This window comes from Desmodus rotundus, chromosome 9, assembly GCF_022682495.2.
Source record: "Desmodus rotundus isolate HL8 chromosome 9, HLdesRot8A.1, whole genome shotgun sequence".
Classification (NCBI taxonomy): domain Eukaryota; kingdom Metazoa; phylum Chordata; class Mammalia; order Chiroptera; family Phyllostomidae; genus Desmodus; species Desmodus rotundus.
In genome coordinates, this window is record NC_071395.1 from 112343946 (window position 1) to 112367688 (window position 23743).

Below are 23743 nucleotides of genomic sequence, written 5' to 3' on the forward strand. Positions count from 1 at the left end.
CCGTTGCCAGGGCTTCCGATCCCCCGTCAGGGCCGGGGCTCGGGGCCTGGGCAGCCTGGGGAGGTAGCCACCCTGTCCCAAAAGGACAGACCAAGGCTTCCCAAAGTGGGGCCACCAGGCAGGCTGGGTAACTGATGTGTCATCTGGGCCATGGCCCGTCCTGCTGCTGGCACCTCCTCAGCCAGCCTCCGCCCTTGCTGTGCACAGGTGGTGATGAGGCTCTCAGGCGGGTGGAGTGGCCAAGGCCAGGTGGGGGGAGGGCGAGACAGACCCCGTGAATGTGAGATCCCCAGGGGTGTGGACACTTGGGAGGCTGCACGGGCTCCCCCTCCCCATGCAGGCAGATGGTGCCAAGGCCCTGGGAGCTCGCCACCCGGTGCCCCAGCAGAACCAGGACCCACCGGTGCCCTCGCCGCCCTGCGGGCAACACTGGGGGGCTGGTGTCCCTGCAGCAGGCTGCCGGGGCTCCCGAGCAGCTCTGCCGATACCTGACTTCTTCCTCTAACTCCCCCCACCCCACCACGAGGCCAGCCTGCCTTGTCTGCCTCCTTCACAGAGCTCGTGGATGCCGACTCGGCTCTTCCTGAGGGCGGAGTCTCACTGAACATCGTGCGTCCCAGTCTCAGGCCTCCAGTGGCTGGGGGCCAAGGCTCTTTCCCGTGTTCCGTGAAGTCTCCATCCAGGCCTCCATGGCAAAGGCACCGAGTCTCCCTCCCCCTGGCCCTCCAAGCCAAGTGCCTGGGGCCCCGTAGGTCAGGCTTCCACCTGCCACTGGCCAGGCCTGCTGGCTCCCCAGTCCCCGAGGACCCCCTCTGCCCCCCAGGAACAGCCTGGCTCTCCCGGGGGGTCCTCTTGCCCAGCACCAGAACCTGCTGGGTTCTGACCTGACAGACCCACCAGAAGGTCTCCCGGAGGCATCTGGAGCTCACGTCTGTTGTCAACACTTTTTATTTCCTTTGCGGCGGGCCAGCAGAGGTAATGGGGCCCGGTCGGGGCCTGGGGCAGGGTCCGACTGGCTGGTGATCATGTTTAAAAAATAAAACGAAACACAGAGAAGGAATCGCTCGCCACGGACATGGGTAATGTCTTGGGGGCGGTGGAAATGTCATGAACCTGCCCCTTCGCCCACACGGACTGGCCCTCTTTAAGCCCAGATGCCAGAGGCGATGGCCACGTGACTTGATCTCGCTTTTAACCTGAACCTTCTTAGGAAAAGTTCCGGTGGCCAGCCGCCTGCCGGCGGTTTATGCGCCCCGCCCTGCCCCCTGGAGGCCCAGGGGCTCAGAGTCCCGCTCAGGTGGTCCTCACACCATGGGCGAGCCCGGATCGCACAGGCCGCATCCCTGCTCAGGAGCCCCTCAGGTCGAGTCGTGGTGCTGAGGTCGGGGTTGGTGGTTGATTTTTCTTTGTGGCCGGAAGTGGGATGGCAGAGGGTTAATGGCACAGAAAAGAGGCACAGACAGGCACCTCGAAGAAGGGAGCCCTTGAGTCCTGAGCAGGACACCTTTCTCGGTCAAGGCTGCTGAAGGCCAAGGTCAGTGGTCTCTCCCCTGAATGGCAGGTGAGGTCCCAGGGGCTAGGTAAGCCTGCTTACAACAGCTTTCACCTGAGTCCTCATGGCTGTCTCGTGAGGTGGGCGTCACTGCCTCCTCCACAGGCAAAGAAACTGAGGCTCGGGTGGTGGCAGGCCAGGCACGGGAAGGGTCGGGGGCAGGACTGGAACCGGGTTCCTGACCTCCGGGTAAATGTCTTCCTGAAACACATCGCCGTGTCCCCTACAGGGGGACTGCCCTGCAGCTTCTCAACTCTCAGGGAAAGGAGCTGCTAGTTCGGGTGCATCCTTCTGAGCAGGGAGACGCTCTCACCGCCAGGGACGCCTTGCTGCCTGGATGAGAGACTCAGGGCTCATCATTCCCGGCTGCCTGGTTCCCAGGGTCTCCAGGGGAAGTGGCCAGCCTCGGGCCAGACCAGTGGGCTCCCTCACTTTCCCGTGGCCGTGGCACAGCCCAAAAGCCACTCTGGGCCAGCCTCTGGCCCAGGCTACACCCCGAAACCAGGCGCCCCTGATCCCCTCCAGCCTCCCCGCAGGGGAGGGGAGGTGGGATGGAGGGTGGTTCCCGACAGGCACAGCCGGGAGCAGATCCCCATCATCCAGGGGGCCGCCCCTCCAAGTGATTCCTCCCAAACCAGATCCTGCAAGAGAGCCCAGGGGCACCTCCCTCCTGCCCTGCCATGCTCATCTTTGCCCCATTTCCTACATCCGCTCGTCAAAGGGTGGAGTCGGGCCACCTCTGCCAGCCACTGCCATGCAGCCCAGGGAAGCCCACGTTCCAGGACCAGCACAGCTGCCTGTCCCTGAGAGGCTTTAGGAGGGGCTCTTACAGAAAATTCTGAGGACATGTGGTTGGGGTCCTGGGTTCAAACACCTCCACCCTGAGACACGTGACCACTCCGGACAGCACGGGACTGCCCCTTCCGGGCTGCTGGCCCTCCTCCTGCATGCGTGGGCTGGCTCCTCCCTACCCCGCCCACCCTCCCCAACTGGCTCAGGGACGACTCCCCCCACAGCATCGGGTTCCAGTTCTCCCTGGCTGGACTTGGGTCCCGAACCTCAGGTGAGCACCCAAGGTCCTCCTCCCAGCCCAGATCACCGAGCGCCAACAAGACCCCAAACCAACTACCTGTGTGTCCTGCAGCCCCCTGGGCCCAGCTTCTTCCTCCCCTCCCAGGCCAGGCCCCCACCAAGGAGCCCCTTTGGAGCCAGCAGGCACGCATCAGAGGCGCCCCGGAGGCCCGAGGACCCCCGCAGTGGCGGCACCGACATCAGTGTGGGGAGCTTAGGCATGCACGCACACGCACACCAGCCAACAGCATTAAGTGTCACTTTAAAAAATGGGTTAAATAAGCAGCCTCGAGGAGAGCCGGGCGCGGGCTGATTGCGCGTCTGCACGTGCTGGCGGGGGACGGCCGGGCGGCTAATGACTGAATTATCACCCTGATGCGTGTGCGGCTGGGAGCGGTGCTGGGCGGCAGCTGCCTCGGGCTTTCGGCTGGTTTCCTCTAATTGCATCCAGGCGAAGGGATCCTGGCGGGCAGGCCTTCCCCGGCTCACACAGCCAGGGCTTCCGAGCTCCTGGCTGCTCTGAGAGGCGACCTCCTGGGGCCCACCGAGGGTAGGGGTGGCACTTGGTACAGGATCTTGGGGAGCTGTGGGGTGAGGGGCTGGGAGATTCGGGATAAAAGCTGTTCCAGGACTCTCCAAATGAGGGGATCCCTGTGCAACCCCCCCGCCCCACCAGCAGCCCAAAGGCACAAGGTACTGCAGAGCAATGCACGACTCCGCTGCTGCAGCCTGGGGTGGGGGCAGCCTCTGCCTCTCCAGGGAAAGTCCCGCCCCGACCACAGAAGGCACGGCCCAAAACTCTGTTATTTGGACCAAGACCTCCTGTGGTGGCGAGGCTGTATCCCTTCCCGAATTCCCAGCCCTGCCGGGTCACCACACGGCCCCTCTCACTGTGGAGACAGACGGTCCATTCCCCACCCCTTGTGACTTGCTTTGGCCAGCGGGATGGCAGCAGATGTGGCTTCTGCCAAGGCTTGGAAAGGCATCTGAGCGTTTCTGCCCAAGTCTTTGCCTTGGCCCGGGTTAGCCTGCAGGGCAGGTGCAGAGACACGGAGCAGAGCCGAGTCCAGTCTCGAGTCTGGTGGGCACCCTCTGGGGCTTCACAGCAGGCTGACCCCCAACATGGGGGCAAGCCCAACCCACACCTGTACAGCCCAGCCTAGCCCGCTGGCCCGAGACTCGAGTGGCAGACAAGTGCGTGCAGTGTGAGGCCCCCAGGTGTTGGGGCTGCTGCGCAGCTTTGCTGTGGCCCTGGGGAGCTGATGCCCCATTCGTGGGGACGCGGTTTCCAGAGGAAACACTAGAAGTGTGATGCCTGGTTCACTTCGGCCAATTCCATCATGAATCTGGAGCCCGTGCAGAAAAGCAATCTTTTCTCAGAAGCAAAGTGGAGAAGTCCACCCCCACCCAGCTGGGACCCCTGCCGCTGGGCCATCATGGTCAGCACCCCAAGATCTGGGCACAGGTGGGGCCCCAGGATGGTCTCCCCAAAAGGCTCTTGGGCAGAGGGACCAGGAACTTGGAAGTACGGGTCTTAGTGCCCTTGCCTGCGGGCGGACCTGGGCTCAGGTTGCAGAGTCAGAGGAGGCCCTTCACTTCCCCCTTCCTGCTGAAACCTTCCTCCTTCCTGCTTCCACCTTCCTCCTTATTGTTGAAACGCTGGGTAGGAAGCAGCTCAGGTGGGGCTGTGACCCCGTAACCTCACTTCACAGCGCCTCCTCCTCAGAAGAGTGGCTGGAGGGTTGAGGCGTCCTGGCTCCCAGCAGTCCGGGAAGCAGCATGCTGTGCAGATGGCCGGGGAGCTCTGTCTGCCCTGGTCTGCCCACCTCTGAACCACAAGGAGGAGGGAGAGCAGGTTGGGAGGCCCTGCCTCCTACCTGGGAGCAGAGGGGCCGGGACTTTGGGCTTCTTTCCTGCAGCCCCTCCTGCATCCCACCACCTCGCTGTCTTCAAGTGCCTTTGTCCTGGTTGGCCTGTTAATATACTACCACCACTTCCCCCAACACGGTGATTCTCTTGAGGGTTTTGCACACATGCGTGTACACACACCCCTCGCCTATCCAGCCCCCACCCCCCCCACCCCCCGTTTGCTGCATTTGGTGAAGTTGACCTTAACATCAAAGAACCTCATGTAGAAATTCCTCAACTGGGAGGAAGACAGCGTCTCCAACATCTCATGGCTCAGCTCACAGGCAGGTGGCTTCCCCCACAAACCAGGGTGCCAAATGTCTACCAGACAGCGTAAAAGCCCCCAGTTCTCAACCCCCCCACGGACCACACCTCTCTGTCCTGAAACCAGGGGGGGCATTATTTCTTTGGGGACAGGTGTCTTCACATTGGGGCTGCAGCTGTGGCTGGAGAAGCTATGGGAGGGGGCTGGTTGGCTCAGGGAGCCAAGCCAGGCCTGGCCAAGAGGTCTGTCCAGCTTGTGCCTGGGCCTGGAGGGGACCCCCCTCCTGTGCTGCTGCATCCGCGGGTGCTGGTGGGTGAACCAGACCCGCTCTTCCTGTCCCTGCCATCCCCACTGCCAGGCAGCACCCTGCGTCTGTGACCAGGGCTGGGGACACCCTGGGCCTCACTGGGATGCGTCAGAGGAAGGCGCTGCGAGGAGCCAGCCTGCCTTGTCTCCAGGTGGAGGGGCTGTGCATTCCGGTCCCACTGTTTGTTGGGAGCCGACTTTTCTCTGGGCGGCTGTCGGGACTTCCTTCTCTCACTTCTGGACTCTGCTTTCGTTGTTAATATGAAAATGTCCCCTTCATGTCGCCCAAAGGTGTTTTCCTTACATCTCGACCATCTATGTCCCATCCACGCCCGTCCCCACCCCCTCCCACATGCTTGGGACCCACGGTGAGGTCCCCTCAACCCTCGTCCAGCGCAAGGGGCCTGACCTATCTGCGGAAACCAAAGCCTTCCCGAGGCGTCTTCGGACCCCTCTTGCATTCTCCAGGGGTCTTGGGAGAAGGTGTCTCCACTGTGCCCCCATAGGGACAGCTCTCCGACCCTGGATGGTGGCCCGTGCACTCCACGGCGGGTATGTAACCGCTGTCCCACATGCCAGCCCCGCACAGCTTACACAGGTCATGCAGGCTGCAGGGGATCCGGGGCAAGAGGCGGAATTGATAGAGCAAACTCCTGGCCTGCGGAGAGAGGGGATGGGCGGTGAGGACAGGCAGGGGGACAGCTGGTGGCCAAAGAGCACGCGAGGCAATGGCTCACACCTGCGGGCTGCTGGTGTGCCAGGCTCCCCCCCAAGCCTGCCTCTGCCTTCCTGGCTCTGGGCTGTGAGTGAGGTGCCCCATGGTGGGGAACTTGTCTAACAACTCCGGTCATCTGTTCATTCCCTCGGGGAGTGAGGCTCTTGGGGCACAGCCACATGGGCGATGGCACCGAGGAGCCAGCAGCCCAGCCCAAACCACAGCCACAGGTGCTGATGGCTGGGCCCTGCGGTACAGGCGAGGCCTGAGGGGAGGCAGGGCTCTGTAAGTGTGGGGGTGGAGCTCTGGGGGGGGGGGCAGGGCTCTATTAGTGAATGGGGTGGGGCTTTGTGTGTGGGCGGGGCTGTGTAAGTGCAGGGGCGGGGCCAGTCCTCACCTTCCTGAGCACCAGCTCCCCATTCATGTGCATTGCTAAGTTCCCAAAGTGCAGGAGCATCTGGTCGGTGGCCAGCTGCTGCTCGATGACGTCATCCCCGTAGATGGCCACGATGGCCACGCAGATGAAAAGGTGGAAGTAGTCCGTCTGAGGGGTGTGGAGGGTGGGGTTCAGATCAGGTCCCTGACCCAGCCGGGCACCCTGCCTGCAGGTGGAGGCTGAGTGCAGAGGTGCAGGGAGGCTGTAGGGGCAGGTTATGGGGCCCCTGGCCAAGCCACACAACCTTGTCCGTCCTCAGTTTCCCCATCTGCAAGGGCCAATGTCAGCACCCATGACAGCCAGCACCCACAGGTTGCTGGGACACCCCAGGGGACAGCATTGGCTCTGGCCTCCCACAGGCTTCTGGGACTCTTTTGGGAAACCCTCTGGGTGCTCGCTCTTTGGGGAGCAAAGAACGCCCTGCATCTGAAGGCCGGCCAGAGCCCGTTCTAAAGGCCTGTTGGTGAGTCTTCAGTCACAGTGGGTGCGAAGGGTGGGTGACCACCCACTCCAGCAGCTGGGGCAGCAAGCCAGTGAGAAGGGGCCTCTGGCAGCCACCCACCTAACCCCCAGGCCCATCGTCCCAACCGCCGCCCCAGAGATGACTCTCAGGTTTGTCGCTGAGAAAGGGGGAAGGTGGCCCTAACGGAGCGAGTCCAGCAGCCCCCTGCTGGTCCCTGCGGAATGGCAGCGCCCTGCCTGCAGCAGGAAGCCTGCACTTGATCTTGACCTTGGTGCATCCTGCCCGCTCCCCTGTCCGGACGCGCTGAGGGCATGTGGACTTTGATTCCAAGGCGTTTCCGGGACCAGAGGAAGGACAAGGAGCACTGGGAAGCCCCTGTTTAGTCTCCCCGTGCCGACCACCCAGCCAGACAGAACAGCGATCCACACCCGGCCAGGTGGAGCCCGCAGTGCGGGCTGTCGATAGGGCGGCCGTCACCCCACGTGCCCTGGAGAGGACGTCCCCCCGTGGCCGGCCCTTCCCCGGAACTGCCCCGCGAGGTCTCGTTTGGGCTCAGATGGAGCCTCCTGCCACTGCGTGAACTCCGGGAGGTGGGGGAAGACGGCAGAGGGTTCCAGGAAGGGGGGTGTCCAGCCCCTCTCGGAGAGGACGGTGGGGCGGAAAGGGCACCACACACCTGAATCCGGCTGGACAGCAGTGCGGGGCCAGCTTCAGGCCCTGGGACATGGCCCAGCGCAGTCCAGCCCCCCGAGGCCAGCGGGCAGCAAATGCTTAGAACAGAGCCTTTCTCTCTCTGGGGCCACCACCTAAAATGCTAAAGGCACCACCAATGGTGACCCCCCCCACCTGGAGCTCATCCCTAATGAACTAGGGTACCCCCACTTCCCGAGTTTGGTCAAAGAGAGGAGCCAAATGTGGCTAAGTGTCTGAAGTCTGAAAATGATGCGAACTTGATTTGTGGACCTCAAGTCAAGAGCGGTGTCCCAAGGGGCCTCCCCTGGGAATTTTTACCAGGTGACAAAGTGACTGTGGGAAATGGCCCTGCCTCTCGGGCGGAGCTCAGGGTTGACTTGTAACATCAGCGTAAACATGAGCAAGGCAGGTGGGCATTTTGCTGTCCGGGTAACGTGCCGTGAGGCCTGCAAAGCAGGCGTGGTCAGAAAAGCACATGGCGGGTCTGGACCGCCTGGCCGGTGCGTGGCCGGTGCGTGGCCAGTGCCTGTCCTGACGGGGGGGATGTTCCCCCCGAATACGCGGGTGGAGCTGGTGGGCGCTCCACCTGTCTGTGTGGGTCGTGGAATCAAAGCTGCGAAGGCTGCCACTGTGGGGACGGCCACCTCCCGATGTGTCAAACCTGTTTTGTTTTAAAGGCTGATAGATTCAAAGAGACTTGCCTATCCTTTAGCACGGTCAGCTTGTCGCTCACTTGGGCATTAAAGCCGCGTGACAGGGTCAGCACGGGGCTCCCAGGGGGATCTGCCAAGGAGACACTGAGCACCGGACACGGCCGGGGGAAACTGGCACGACTGGGAGGGGGCAGTGGGCTGGCCCTGGGTGCTCTGGTGGGGAAGCGGGGTCGCGGCCTGCTCTCTCTGAGCCGTCCCAAAGGGAGAAGGTGGGTGGGCACCCTCTCCTGCCGGAGGACATCAGGATCCTGAGCTGCAGGGGTGGGCCTGCCTGGCCCCGGAAATGTCCTTCACGATGATTGGATGTGACAGAGGCGAGCTCGGTGCCAGAAGGCAGTAATGAGGGCAGCCCATGGGCGGTTTGCATCGGTTTCAGCTCCTCGGGAGGCAAGCTGCAGGTCTGAAGCCAGCGCAGTGGGATGGAAGGTGGTGGCAGTGTGAGGGGCCCACCTGGGGCTGGTGGGGGGCTGGGGGTTTCACAGGACGGGGACCCCCGAGGAGGTGCACAGTTACACTGGCACCCGGACCTCCAGGAAGGCAGGGTGCGGGGTGAGGTCCTGGCCGGTCCTCCCCTCGGCGGCGCCCCGCCTCACCTGGTAGTGGGCCCAGCAGGCCTCCCAGACCCGCAGCGCCTCGGCCTCAGGGAACTCGCGCTTGAAGCAGAGCAGCAGCCAGCGGTGGCAGAAGAGCATCTGTAGGCCGTCCTCGCCCAGGGAGACCAGGTGCTGGTAGAAGCGTGGGTGCATCAGCCGCAGCAGCTCCCGCAGGTACAGCTGCGGTGAAGCAGGCCTGGTCAGCCCCACCGCCCGTGCCGCTGCCCCAGGGCCCTCCACGGGCTGCCACAAAGTGGGGGTGGGGGGCGGTGGCTCTGAACCCCAGGATGCTCCTTTCCTGCACTTAAGGTCCCTACCCAGTGACATGGGACGAGATTGTGGCTGTTTGCAGCAGTGTCTGGCTGGGGCCACCGACTTCGCCAGTGCCCTTGGAAAACCAGTCCCCAGCGGCTAGCGAGTCACAGGGCCAGGTGCTTTGCAAGTGCGTCGGGGGCGCGTGGTGTCAGACCCGGTAATCGGCTCCCCAGGCACCGCAGAAACCTGACAACACGCAGATGCCGAGAGGGGCCGGCCGGGCTGGCATCACAGGCTCTCAGGATCACAGCTGCGGGGCTTGGGGGCGGGGGCTCCTGGGAGACAGGAACGGGGCGTGTGGGCCCCTTGTAGGAACTGATCCTGCAGGTCCACCCCCACCGGCCACTTTCTCCAACTGGTGGCCCGCAGCAGGGTCAAGGCCACGAATGTGGCTGACCCCTCCTCATGGACGCCCCCTAGCCCCCCACCCAGGTGCCCCTCACCGCCCCATCCACACCTCCCTGCTCCCGGCCGCCTTGGCTCAAATCCTCTGCTGTGTTCGCCTCTCCCACCCGCAGAGTCGGAAGCCCCTAACGGGCACTCTACGGGACAAACTCCTTGCCGTGGCACGTGGGTCCCACTGCTTGTGACACCTGTGGTCCAAAGTGACCTGGCCACGTAGGGTCACTGCCCAGGATGCGTTGGGCAGCCAAGTCTCGGCAGCGTTCAGGGCCTGACCCCTGCGCAGTGGAGTCGATCTGCCCCACCTGCCTTACTTCCCATCCGTATCCCCCCACCCCACCCCACCCCCTCCGGCACCCAGCATCCCCCCATCCCTGTCTGCTCTCTCCACAACTGGGAAGTCGAGACCACATCCCAGTGCCTGCCCGCTGGCTGGGACTTGGAACCCCAGGTGCCTTTTCCGGCTTTGTCTGCCCCCCGCCCCCAGCCTTCAATGCTGCCTGGTGTGTGTGGGTCTCAGGAGGCCGTGGAGCAAAGGGTGCTGCCTGGGCTCTGCAGGCAAGGCCAGTGCCCTTGGTGGGGAGAGTGTGACCACTGTCCAGCGGGCCTCAGGGTGGCTTCAGGAGCCTCTCCCCTCCTGTCCCCACTCAGGAGCCCTGATTGCGTTGTTCCCCCGCAGGCAGCAGCGAGGATGCACCTCAGGACCCGAGTGACAGAGCTCGGGCCAGGCGGCAGGCCCTCCCTCCTCACCCCACTGGGGACCCCGGGCTGGGATGCTGCGTGCAGGAGGTAAGAGCCCCGGGGAGGGACCCGCGCCACCCAGACTCTGAGCCTGCTGGGACTGTGGGGTGGGGATGAAAGCAGGCTCCCTGGGACCGGGGAGCAGCACGAGACCCTTTCCCAGAGGCCCTGGGCTAAGCCCCCACACCCCATCGACAGCGCCAGCCCTGGCTTTCCTGCTGACCCACAGCAGCCACCGAGACCTCTCCACACATGCCCCCAAGGCAGCCTCACCAGCTGCTTCTCCATGTCCTCATCCCGAGGGGAGCTGACAAAGGTCGTGTTCTGCATCAGGCCCACAAAGCACCAGAAGGTGTCCGATTCGTCCAGGACCTCGGCCAGGATGGGCGCCACCAGGTCCGACATGCCTTGAGAGTAGCCAGTGGCCGGGTTGTACACCGCGTAGTTCAGCAGGATCCTCCTGGTGGCGCAGCCCAGAGAGCAGGTGGTCAGTGAGGGTGGCCTGGACACACCCACCCTTGCTGTCCTGACAGCGGCATGTCGCCCGAGGCCAGCAGAACCCGGGGCTGCCGGAGCCCCTGTCCTTCCCCTCGACCCCAGGGGCACCCGTCTCCAAGCCTGGGGAAGGGTAATGGCCTGCAATTAGCCGCTCACCAGGCCTTGAGTGAGGTGGGGAGTGGGAAAGAGTGTGGGACCGATTTTCTTAATGGTGGACTGCCCTGCCCGTGACAAAGGGGGGTCGGCAGGCACATTTTTATGGGCTGCTAATTTCGTGCAATTATTTGTCAGGCAGCAGCAGAATGTCAAAGATGCCAGCCAGCCCCGGGCTCTGTGTGGCTTTATCACCCGGAGGACCACCCACTGGGAGACACTCAGGCAGGCTCTGCCGTGGTTCACGTGGGCCAAGCAAGGCCAAGCAAGGCCTGGGTGGACGCCCAGGGGATGGTGGCTCTGCTGGCACCCCTGGGGGAGACCTGCAGGCTTCCCCGGGTCACTATGGCCACAGCGGCTGAGTGAAGCTGGCTAAAGTAGCTAATGATTCTCTGCTTCTGGGGTGATTGTAGGAACCCCCACCCTGCTCAGGAGCGGCAGGCGCTCACCCACATCCCAGAGGGTCACCCGAGGCTGGAGGGGGAGGGCGGGCACCTCATGCTCTCCACATGCGGATTGCCTTCGCCTCGGAAGAACTGGTTGCTGCGATCCGTTCGGACCACGTCCTTGTCCACGGTGAACTGCACGTTCCGCCAGAAGGCGCTGTGCTCCTCGGGGGTCATGGAGAGCCTGCGCCACGCCGGGCGCCCCGCGGGGGTCAGCGAGCGGCACGTGCGCTTCCTCCCTCCCCACCCCTACCCTGGATGGGAACTGGGGACCCTCCGTCTCATCTCCCCGCTGACTCCGGGGGTGGGGGAGTCCCTGGGTGGTGCGCAGCAGGAGCGCAGCCCCACGACCAGGCCCAGATGGACCTCAGCGGTCCTGGCACCCGCTGGGCCCCTGAGCCGCCCCCAAGCCCTCGCCGCCCCAGCGCCTAATTAAGTCTGCTGAAAAGAATGCTAAAACTGTGACATGTGAGCTAAAGGCAGCTGGGGATAATGACCGCAATCACAGTCTGGGGAGAACATTCTCGAAAGAGACCATGCGGATGCGTCCCAGAACACATGGATGCTGACTTGCCCCTCACATTGCCTTGCCAAGTACCCCTTCCCCGGCGTTCGGGCGGCTACCTTTTCTGCTGGATGTCGGCATATTCCTTCCGCTTCTGCGCCCGCAGCGCCTCTCTCTCCTCCGACGTGGACTCGTGGCTGTAATACCGCAGCAGGAAGGGCCAGACCTCCCCCCGGATTGACACATCAATGCCGCCGAAGAAAATGGCCTGGAGGAAGCGGCCGCGGTTGGGGAGGGGCCAACAGAGGGCCGCTCAGAGCGCCCCCAGATCCCGGGAGGGCTGTGTTTTCGTGGCTTGGCTGCGCCTTCTGACAACTGATGCCTTGATTCAGCGGCCGCAATTTGCACTTGTTTGGAAGGGGAAAGTGCGGGCCCTCCATTCCCATACAGGACACAGCCAGGCTCATTTCAATGTCAATGCCCCCCCGGGGTGGCGCTCGGGGGAACGTGTGGTTCTCACGTCACGGCCTAATCCGCGGGTTTGGACGGGCAGCATTTCACCGCGCGCTCTTCCAGACAGGCGGAGACGGGACCCCCGCACCCCACGAAGGCGGCTGGGATTGCTGCCTCGGGCGTGCTCCGCGAGGGAGGCGCCCCGCCCCGCCCCGCCCCGCCCCGCCGGGATGGCCCCGCCCCGCCGGGATGGCCCCGCCCCCCGCGGGTGGCCCCGCCCCCGCGCCCGCGCCCGGCCCCACCCTGCCCGCGGCCTCACCTTGCGCAGCTTGTACTCTTCCTCCACCTGGCCCAGCTCGTTCAGGTGCCGCAGCCAGGCGGAGACGTCCAGCCTGCGGTACATGCTCTCCTCGGGGTGCGTCTCGGAGGAGGGCAGTTTGGGACGTCGGATGGAGAACTTCATGCACGTCTTCTCGTCGGCGACCTGCTGGACAGGAGGGCGGGGGACAGATGAGTGTGCCACCGCAGGAGTCGAGGCCCGCGGCGCTCTTGGGGGGCTGGGACAGCCGCTCCCTCTCTTCTGAAGGGAGAGGGGCCCCTCCCCTGCATACAAACCCCTGAGTGGCAGCCGTAATCACACGCAATTAAAATGAAAATACCTTCATCTTACACACGTTGCTTCCCCCGCCCCTGCCTGGCTCCCTGGCTGGCTCCCACCCACCGCCTGCCCCCGCCCCCCACTCTCCCTCGACCCCCAGCCGCAAAATGGAATTAATGCCTCGTTGGGCCCAACTTCCCTCTGTCTCTGCCGGAAGGGCCTGCAATAAATTACATGTGATTGGCCGCGTACAAAGGGGTCGCTGTTCGGCGGGCGGGGAGCCCGCCTGTCAGGCTGTCTCCACGGGCAGTCACGAATCCAGGGCAAAACTGCAGCTGACATTTCATTCAGAAATCAAAGGTTGTTCGGTGTGGGGGAAAAGCCAGGCTACTGTAATAAGGGAAGCCAGCAGGAGGCTGGGTGGGAGGGAAGGGGGGTTTTCCAGTCAGCCCCATTTCTAATAGGCACATACAGCATCTTAAACAGATAATTAAAGAGCACTTATTACATTTGTATGGAGACTGAGCAAAATATGGCGGGAAGCCTTGTCAAAACAGGACTTTCCGAGTGCGGAGCGCTGGCATCACAGGCAGCCCTGGGCACCTGTTTCCAGCCCAGAGCTGCTGCCCCATCAGCCACGGCACCCTCGGCCGCAGCCCGCCAGGCCTCAGGCCGGTGGGCCCTGACGGAGGCGGGTCCGGGCTCGGCGGCCAGGGGTCTCCCCGGGCCTCCCCGCGCGGCGGCTACCTGGTCTCTGAGGCGGGTCTCGGCACAGTACTTCCACTGCTGGAACACGTCCGCCAGCTTGTCCAGGCCGCCGTGGTGGAAGTGGAGCACCTTGTACTGACTCTCCCGGCTGGCGACCACCAGCTGGCCGCTGGTGCAGGCCTCGTCGCTGAGCGGCCATCACAGGGGGAGGAGAAGGAGTGGATGTGTAAACACGGGCTTTTATTTCCAAGTATAATCAGAGGCCACTATCACTGACCTCGGAGGCAGGAAACAGGAAGTCCCTGTGGAGTTTGGCTGCTGGCCCGAGAGGGGGACCGAGTTACACCGAAGCCAGCACCCCTTTTGCTGAGGAAGGCAAAATAGCTCCCTCCTAGGGAGGCAGGGAGGCAGGGACGCAGGACTGTCCTCGTTTGCTGCCCAGGAGACCGGCCAGAGAGGCCTCGTGTGCTGTCCCTTCTCTTTGGGAGTGGGCTGGGGGGGAGTACTGGGTGGATTCCATCGGTGGAATCAGATTTTGAATCCAGGTGGGCAGCAGCCAGCCAGCCTCTTCCTGGGGCTTCCTCCAACAGGCCTGGGTGGCACTCTGGGGGACCTCCTGGGAAATGACCACCAGCCACCAGGGCCACCAGCCAACCTTGGCAGCCCTGCCCTGAGAGGCCTGAGCGTGGCTCTGGGTCTGCGAACCCCTCGGTGACACTCCTGCTCCTTCTGAAGGTCTGTGGTTGGTGCCATCTGGTGGCCGGGCCGCCCTGCCTCTCAGGAGGGATCTGGGGAGGCTACTGGGCAGGGCAGTCACAGGGAGGGTCGGCCCATCCCGGAAGAAAGGGCGCCCCCCTCCAGAAAGCCCAGAGCAGCAAGGTGGGAGGTGGGGGCAGCCTGAAGCTACCAGTTGGGCTTGTCCCCCCACCCCTCACTCCAGGGTCCCAAACAGAAGCTGGCCATCACCACCCTGAAGGCGGACAGATGAGTTTGGGAGCCACCCTGACCCACTTCCTGTGGGGCCGCCCTTGTGAGTCCCACTGCTGATGACACCATGACGCCAGCGCCGCCCACAGGCCCACCCGCCGCGGGCAGCCGGCTCTTACCTGAAGAAAAGGCGTAGGGAGCGCATGTGCCCCAGGTCCACGCGGAACACGCCGCAGATCTGCTCCAGGGCGCGGGCCCGCTGCGGCTCGTCCCAGCGCGGCGCCTGCAGGAGGCCACTGCTGTCCGGGAACTGCAGGTGGGCATCCGCGCTGGAGGGGGAGCTGGGGGAGCAGGTCGTGGGATGGCCTCCTGTCTCTCCGTCCTCGCAGCCGAGGGGGAAGGACAGGGAGGGCATGGACAGGGAGGGCACGGGGGAGCCATTTAAACACGCCCGCCAGGCTCAGACGCTCACAGACATGGCAAGACGTGGGTAAATGAACAGTGGAGGAAGGAATGCGTATGCGTCACACCCAATGGCATTCATATGTGGTCAAATCCCACTCCGCTTCGAAACAACGAGGTCATACTGACCAGTCTCTGCTGTGTGACCTTAGGCAAGTTACCAAGCCTCTCTGAACCTTTGTTTTCTCTTTTGCGAAGTGAGGATAATAACCGGACTTTGTGTAGACTAGAGGGCTGTGGAGTGGCCAGTGCTGGCCCCCCGCCCTTGGGGCTATTTCCTGACCGTCTTAGACAGCACGGGGCTTCGGTTAGGGTGCAAACTGGCTCCCTATATTCCTGAAAAAACACTGGTTCAGTTAGAAAGCATTTGGGTTATTAATACTATTCACACTAATAGTGAACATTTATTAAACACTCAGTATGGGCCTGGCCCTGGGTCTACCGCTCCTCATGTGCTGCGGTCATCCTCACAATAACCCTAGGAAACCCCCACTGCACAGAAGAGGAACTGAGGCCCAGAGAGGCTGAGTAACTTCCCCAAGGATGCACAGCCAGCAGGTGGTGGAGCTGGGATATGAACCCAGGCTTTGTGGCCCATGCCCTCACCAGCATATTTTATGGCTTCTAAGTCTGAAGTTCAGCAACACAACCCCATTTATTCTGCGTCAGTAAGAAGATGCACGAATCTCTTTAGAGCCCTGGATATGAGGTGCTCTGTTACATGGATGCAGCCACACCACGGGCTGGGCGCGGTCTCTTGGGATTTCATGAAGCGCAGTCAGAGTGAAGGTGAGCGCCGACTGGGGACAGCAGCCCGGCATCCGACGGGACGTGGCTGCCATCCCCGTGCCTTGCTGACCTGTCTCAGCCCAGATCGGCAGTGCCGGAGGTGACGGACCCCAGGCCCCTCCGCCCCAGGTGGGCTCCATGTCTCTGAATGAAGCTACGCCAGGTTGGCTGAGCGCCATCCCTCGCAACACAGGGACGTCCGGAGGACAAAGGCTGCCTGTCTAGGACCCCAACAGCTTCCGGAACAACACCGGACCTGGACTGCGGGCCCAGGTGGCTGTTCTTCCCGTCCTGCCTCGAGGAGTGGGCTGTCTGAGGAACGGGACTCGGGTGAAAACAGAGAGCCCAGCGGGAAGGTCGGCAGATAAGCTGAACCACCGCGGCTGTAGGGCAAACTACCCAAAAGGCGAGGGACTCACCTGCCTTCCCACGGGGATCCTGACCGGGCTGCGCTATGAGATCACTTTGCAAAACCAGGCAAGTTGCAGGTCTGAAGAGAGCCCCCCACCAGGCCGCTTTACAAGGAGTTTCATAATCTGCTTACTGAACAGCAAGGCCTCGGAGGCCGGGGGAGCCTGTGCTCAGCGTGTTTCCCTGCCGGCCGGCCCATCCTGGGCTCGCCTCCAAACCCAGCTGGAGAGGGGCCCTCAAAGGGTGGCATTATTTCCAGCCTCTCCCCACAACCCCCACTCCCCACCACGCTGCACGCACCCAGCACCACCCTCTGACACCGGCACACCCTTCCCAACACGCTGTGTCCCGCTCACCCCCCTGGGGCAGGCCAGGGGTTCCAGAAACCAGATCCAGGACGGAGACTCTCTTGGACTGGCCTGGGCGAAAACCCCTGCTCTGTGGCCAGAAGGACTGGTCCCTGGTCCCTGGCAGGAAAGGAGCCCGGGAGAGACAGAGAGAGGGAGAGACAGAGAGAGGGAGAGATGGGAGACGGCCCCCCCCACACCTCCCAGCAGCAACTTGCCTCCAGGCAGAAGGCTGCTTAAGCCCTTTCCAGGTCCTTAGGGGGAAATTATTTGCATGAATTAATTGATTGATGAATTAATTCAAGACACTGTGTTTGGGGCCTGCAGCCTGGTTTCCACAGGTTCACCCCAGAGCGAAGCTGATGGCATCCCAGTTCTCCGCTCGCAGGACCTGTCATGGCCGGTGACTGCTTGGCCAGCTGGGCCATCTAGGATGACACGTGTGGCCCCTCAAGACCAGCTGCCACGGGGTCAGGGCCGTATCTTGGTGGCTCTCTCACCCCCGGGTCCTGGCATGGGCAGGCATTTGAGACTCATACCTGGGATGAAAATGTAAACATCTCAGGATCTTGGAGTTACAGAAAAAAAAATCATAAGGAAATAAAACTTTGGGAAAATGGAAATATATGCAGTTTCAATTTTTTTAAATCTTTTTCCACACGTGGAGCGATTTGGTGTTAGAAACATTCATATGTGCTGCACGCGAGTTGGTTTGTTCATAAAATTATTACGTGTGGCGGCGGAAGTTAAGAGGATGGTCTATGTTGGTAAAAACTCCACACGCTGTAAGAAAAATGCTTTGTAGCTAAAGCTAGAAGATGCGAAACTTAAAAAACGTCGCATTTCTCAGTTTTTGTCCTTTTCTGAGGGTCGCCAAAATGCAACAACAAACAGAAGAGCCAGCCAGCACGGGTACAGGAGACGGAGCGGGCGAGTTCTCTCTCCCTCGGAACCGGCCTCAGAGCCCTTGCAGCTCAGCCTGTCCAGAGAGAGTGTGGTCCGCCTGTGCGCTGCTGAATCTGGGTGGGCCGTGCGGGTGGCTGTGGTGTGAGGGACATTCTCTGAGCCCCAGGGCGGCCTGGAGAAGTCTGGCATCAAGAGACCACGGGAGAGAGACTCAGCTGCCAGTTGGCACCAGAGCCCCCCAGCCTGGACAGAGGCCGTCTCAGACCCTCCACCCCCTGCCCCCAGCCGGCTCCAGGAGCCTGAGCAAGCACCGGGCAGAACAGCCTGACTTAGCCAAGCCCAACCAGGAGAACCGCCTGCAAATAAAAGGTTGTTGCTTTAAGCTGCAACATTTGAGGTCGTTTGTTACACAGCAATAGATATCTGATACACACAGGAAGTGTCTGCTTTTAGAAAAGGCTTGAAGGGGGAGGAAGACACCTCCAAAATGACTGAGTTGTGGTTCTCAAGGTCAAAGAGACTTTGGGGCCAGATTTTCACATTTTCAAATAAGCAAACTTATCAATTTGGACTCGTTTTTCTTCATTCTGAGACTTGTGAGTCAGCTGAACAGTAAGTGGACAGGACCCCAGTGTTGAGCCCCAAACAGTATCCTCAATTAATTTACCAATCAACTCACTCATGCAAATAATTTTCCCCTAAGGAGCTGGAATGCGCTTAAGCAGACTTCTTGCTGTCATTCCATCTCTCCCTCTCTCTGTCTCTCTGGAGCTCCTTCCCTGCCAGGGACCAGGGACCAGGGACCAGGGACCAGTCCTCCCAGCCATAGCCGCGGAGCAGGGGTCTTCCAATCACGAGTCTGTCCAAGGCAGTCTCCGTCCCGGATCTGGTTTCTGGAACCCTGGGCCTGACCCACGGGGTGAGCGGGACACAACGTGTTGGGAAGGGGGTGCTGGTTTTGGAGGTGGTACTGGGTGCGTGCAGTGTGGTGGGTGGGGATTGGGGAGAAGGGATGGAAACAATGTCACCCTTTGGTGTCCCTCTTTGGTGTCCCCTCATAACTGCCAGAACTTGGAAGCGACCAAGATGCCCTTCTGTAGGCAAGCGGTGATGCCAGCCGTGGCCACAGCCACAGCCAGACGACAGAACATCACTCAGTGCTACAAGGCGCTGAGCCGCCCCAAAAAGACACGGGAGAAACGTAAACAAGCATGACCAGGTGAAGGGAGCTGGTCTGGGAAGGGCACGCACTCTGCGCGTCCCCCTGCCTGACCCTCTGGAAAAGGCAAAGCTGTGGAGACAGAAAAGACCGGTGCCCCTGGGCGCGTGGGCGCGTGGGCACGTGGGGGAGGGGTGAGCAGGTGCAGCGCAGAGGGTGCGTAGGGCCCTGAGACCCCCCTGTGTGACCCTGTGGAGGCGGGTCCACGTCACCCTGCATTTGTCCAAACTCACAGCACACACAGCACCGGCGGGAGCCCAGTGCCGACCGGGGGCTCCGGGCGATGGCGCCGCATCGGTGAAGGTGCGTTCATTGCAGCAGGTGCACCATCTGGCGGGGGGACGAGGACGGGGGGCGGGGGGGAGCTGTGCAGGTGGGGGGCGAGGGGGTGTGGCAACTCTGCGCCCTCTGCTCGGTTTTGCTGTAAACCTGAAACTGCCCCAGGAGTCAAGTCCATTCAAAGAAAACAAAAGTGAAAAAACATACAGACGACAAGGGTTAATGTGTTTAATGTGCAAAAAGCATGTAACTCACAAAGAGGAAAAGGGACGCCCGACAGAAAAAAGGGAAAAGGACAAGAAAAAACAAATCCCTGGAGACTAAACGCCAGTAACCAGCGACGTTTTCATGTCCAGAGAAGTGAAACAAACGGAAACGGAAACCACACACCACTTGGGGGAGGCCTATGAAGTTGGCGGTGATTTTAGAAATCATAAAATCTCGCGTGGGTAAGGCTTCGGGGAAGTAGGCACTCGTGTGCCGAGGACCGGACTTTCCCGTTAGACTTCACCGGATGGCGATCTGGAAATAGGATGCCAAAGGCTTAAGATGCAGCCCTGGCTGGCGTGGCACAGTGGAATGAGCGTGGGCTGTGAACCAAAGGGTCGCCAGTTCAATGCCCAGTCAGGGCACATGCCTGGGTCGGGGGCCAGGTCCCCAGTGGGGGCCACCTGAGAGTCAACCACACATTGGTATTTCTCTCCCTCCCTCCCCCTCTCTCTAAAAATAAATAAATAAAGTTTTTTAAAAAATAAACTTTTTTAAAAAAGGCTTAAGATGCTTATTATACATTTGGACCCTTAACTTTCATTTTTAGGTATTGATCCTAGGAAAATAACCAGAGATGCCCGTGAAAAATACACACATGAATTTCTGCAGAAAAAGCATCTGACACTCATTCATGATAAAAACGGTCAGCAAATGAGGAAGAAGGGAACCCCGCGAACTGATACAGGGCGCCCACAAACACTCTCCGGTTCCCAGTGGGAAGGGCTGGGCAGGTTCCCTCTGCATCAGGAGAACGCGAGGTCGGCCGCCCTCCCCACGGCCGCGCCAATGAGCCGCGTAAGGCAAGTGCAGGAGATGAAATGCATACGGATGGGAGAAGAAGAGGCGGAACGGTCCCTCTGTGAGCAGGATGTCACTGTTCACGGGAAAAATCCCAGGGAACTCACAAGACGACTGCTAGAACGGGGGCGTGGATTTAGCCAGGTTGCAGGATTAAAGGTTAACGCGCAAGCGTCAGTGGTATTTCTAAAGACTAACAACACACAACTGGGAAATGTCATAAATTTTTAAAATTCCATTATAGTAGCAACCCCCCCCCCCCACCAAACCCTACATAAAATCCTTAGAAATAGGTGTGACGTGTGACATCCAAGACCTTTATATAGAAAGACACAATTCCTGGCTGAGAAAAATGAGAGGGATGAGGAGGAGTACCACGCCCGTGGGTCCCAGCAGCCAGCGCCGGCAGGACAGTGGTCTTCCCAAATGTATCTGTATGCCCAGCACCATCCCCTTCAGAATTCCAGCGGGGGCGGGGGGGGGGAGCGTAAAAATTGACAAGCTGACTCCAAGTTTCATATGTGAATGAAAAATTCCTAAACAAAGCAAATATTTTTTAAAGGAGGAAAGCTGGAGGATTTACTTGATTATGAGACATTATAAACCTTCAGAAACAAGGCTGCTTGGTACTGGGGAAAAGGTAAGGCTTCTAAACCAATGGAACCGGACAGAGAGTCCAGAAATAGCCAAATACGAACGAACACCTGATTACTGACAGAGACACAACGAGAAAGGGCGGTTTGCCACACACGGTGTTAGAGCGACTGGGTGGCTGTGCAGCGGGGAAAAGTAACATCCTCTTCCCTCAAGTTATACACAAAAACCAACTGGAAAGGATCTCAGACCTAGATGGGATACTGAAGCTAAAAGTTCTAGAAGAATCCATAAGAAAAAACCTTTTTGACCTTAGAAGAGGCCAAGGTTTCTTACAACACAAAAAGCACAGACCATAAAAGACATGACTAATTAACTAAGTCGGAAAAGAAAAACCCCTTTCTCCGAAACGCAGCATCAAGACGACGAGTGTGGAGCACGGCGCGGGAGGCGGCCTTCCCGACACGCGCACCCGACAAAGGACAGCGCGGGTCGGCGGGACGCAGACTCCTCGGAGTCAGCGGCGCTGGTAGACAAAGCTTTCTTAGGTGCGACCCCAAAAGCGTGATCCATAAAAGGAAAAAACGGATCAGTTGGGTAGTTGGGACTTCGTTAAAATGAAAAACTTCTCTTCTTTGAAAGACACTGCTAAGAAAACAAAAAGACAAGCCACGGACTGGGAAAAGATGTTTGCACAACACCTCTGATACGGAATTTGTAACCAGGACGTAGGAAGAACACTCCAAACTCAGCAACAAGAAAACCAAGTCCACGACTGAAAAACTGGCAAAAGATTTGAAGACACTTCGCCAAATAAGGTGGCAAACAAGCAGGTCCTCACCTAGTGTGAGAGAAATGTAAATGGGGGCGCAAGGCGGCAGAGACACCACGCGCCCCACCGTGCACAGATATGTTACATTTATGATACAGGTGATACATTTAGATATATTGTATAAGTAGAAAACTACACAAAGTTATAACAATGATCATCTGTAGCTGCGTGGTTGTACTTCATTTTCATCTTGTCCTTTACACATTTTCTAAAAGGAATAATATAGCATTTTGATAATCAGAGATAATCATCAAATCTTTTATATTCTTATCTTTTTTAAAGAAGTCTATATTATAACAGTTTTCATACGGCAAAACCAATGAAGGTAATTTTCAAAAAGAAAAGGAACAGGTGAGGTTCCGACAACGGAACCAGCTGTCACCGTGGCCTCCTGGCCTGGAGCCTCCTCCGCGCCAGCCCTCCGAGGGTGGCATCGTTAACCCCATTTTGCAGTTGAGGAGATTGAGGCCAGACCCAGCTCCAGGCCCGGCTCAGGCTCCGGGCGTTTACGGTGTGTGGCTCCCAGAGGCAACGGCCACCACGGTCAAGACGAGCAAACACGAAGATGCAGAGGAAACAAAATCCCGCTGTTAAAAAAGCACCTCTCTGAGGGTGCCCCCAAACTGCCAACTCCGCCCCTGTGCCCTGCACTCAGAATGCCTGGCGGGTGGGTTTCCATCTGCCAGGCGGCCCCCCTCGCTGAGTGCAGAACATGCTCCTCAAACCAGCACCGACCTGTCCTGGCTCGTTCTCCCTTGCACCCGCCTCTGGTTGCTGCTGTGACAGAGCACCCGGCTGCGGGGCTTCCAGGGACAGAAGTGGGTTCTCCCTCAGCCCTGCAGATGGGGGGCTCCCTCTGAGGGCCTCGGGGCGGGTCCTTCCCACCTCTCTCAGCTTCAGGGAGGTGGCTGGCCATCCTCGGGGTTCCTTGGCTTGTAGATGCGCCACTCCAGTCTCTGCCTCGTCTGTGTGGGGCCCTCTTCCCTCTGCCTGCGGGTGTCTGGGTTTCTACTCTCTTCTTATGCGGAAACCACTCACTGGATTAGGGCCCACTCTGACCCAGAGTGACCTCACCTTAACTGATTATGTCTGCAGACATCTGATTTCCAAATCAGGCCACATGCTGAGGTTCCAGGTGGACCTGAATTCCGGGGACATTATTCAACCCAGTGCACCCTTTTACACGCCCCAGGATCTCCTTGGCACACTGGGCACCTCACTTCCTTCCCACGCACAGGACCTTCTCTCTCCCCCAGGGCCTTCTCTCTCCCCCGGTTGCTTCCTGAGGCCCTGCCCTCCGCTGCCTGCTCTGCCTCCCTGCCCCACTCTTCCCCCAGGCCGTGCGGAGGTACCGCTCTCCCATCCTGCTTTCCCTGCTGCTTAGGGGGCGCTGGGCAGAGTGAGTGACATGCATCAGGCAGTGTGTGCTGCCTGTTTCTTCACCTCTTGGAAGCTCCTCAGAAATGTTGTTCTCGTCCACGTGCTTTGCTTCGACTTTGTATAAAGCCACTCCTTGATGCCCAAACCAAAGACGTCCCGAGAACCTAAAATTCTAGGCCCTTATGAACATCCCTCATGAGCAGAGGCACGGAATTCTCAACAATGTGCTCGCAAACCAAATCCAGCAACTCAGAGAAAGGCCTAGTGGGGTCAATGCCGGGAAAGGGGGGCTGGTTCAGCACGCCAAGACCCAGCAGCACGACACACCAGGCGTGTGAAGGACACGGACCACGTGACCACCTCGACAGCTGCAGAAGACGCCCCTGATGACAAAAATCCAACACGTTTTCAAAACGACAACAGTTACCCAACAGAAAATAGAAAGAAACTTCCTCGACCGCACAAAAGGCACCTCGGGAAAACCCGAAGCCAACGGCGCGTCAGTGGAGAAAACCGAGAGCTCTGCCCGAGATCAGGAGCAGGACAAGGACGTCCGCGGTGCTTCTGCTCTGCGTAGTGCCGGGGGTTCGGCTCGGGACAGGGAGGCAGGGAGAGACACAAACGGCACCCGGATTGGAGAGGAAGAAGCAGAACTATCTAGGTTCACGGCCCTCACGGTCTTGCGTAGGGAACAGCCTCAGGAATTCGCACCCGCACTGGAACCCCCTAGTAGAACAAGCGCGGGAGTTCGGCGGAGTCGCAGGGCACAAGATCAGGATATGAAAATTAACTGCATTTCTACACACTCGCAATGAACAATCCCAAAACCAAAGTAAGAGAACAACTCCGTTCCTAACTCAAATGCACACACGTGCATTCACACACACACACACACACACAGCACTGGACTCGTGCGCTAATAACTAGAAAAACAACGTTGAAACGAATCAGCGGAGACCTAACTTAGTGACCGGCCACCCCGTGTTCGTGGACGG

The 23743-nt window shown here is 60.0% G+C and overlaps 1 protein-coding gene and 1 long non-coding RNA gene across 8 annotated transcripts in view; one reads left to right on the forward strand and one right to left on the reverse strand.

The window, feature by feature from the left end:
* Positions 1 to 932: 932 nt before the first annotated feature.
* The window catches only part of TBC1D16 (TBC1 domain family member 16), a 61036-nt gene continuing 38225 nt past the window's right edge, over positions 933 to 23743 (reverse strand). For 3 of the 7 annotated variants that reach the window (XM_053912038.1, XM_053912042.1, XM_053912039.2), the window contains 9 exons: positions 14641 to 14802; positions 13574 to 13721; positions 12548 to 12715; positions 11895 to 12043; positions 11320 to 11454; positions 10447 to 10633; positions 8716 to 8895; positions 6215 to 6361; positions 933 to 5760 (listed from right to left, as the gene is read on the reverse strand). In XM_053912038.1, coding sequence (XP_053768013.1) covers positions 5512 to 5760; positions 6215 to 6361; positions 8716 to 8895; positions 10447 to 10633; positions 11320 to 11454; positions 11895 to 12043; positions 12548 to 12715; positions 13574 to 13721; positions 14641 to 14802 — 1525 coding nt within the window. In that variant the 3' untranslated portion in view covers positions 933 to 5511. Of the gene's footprint in view, positions 5761 to 6214; positions 6362 to 8715; positions 8896 to 10446; positions 10634 to 11319; positions 11455 to 11894; positions 12044 to 12547; positions 12716 to 13060; positions 13243 to 13573; positions 13722 to 14640; positions 14803 to 23743 lie in introns of those variants that run through there. The other 4 variants (XM_071219425.1, XM_071219426.1, XM_045190185.2 and 1 more) reach the window with 4 other exon arrangements.
* Positions 2554 to 10494, forward strand: LOC139440299 (uncharacterized). The gene is made up of 3 exons (XR_011650428.1): positions 2554 to 2615; positions 10112 to 10221; positions 10372 to 10494. It is a non-coding gene; the product is annotated as an uncharacterized lncRNA (long non-coding RNA).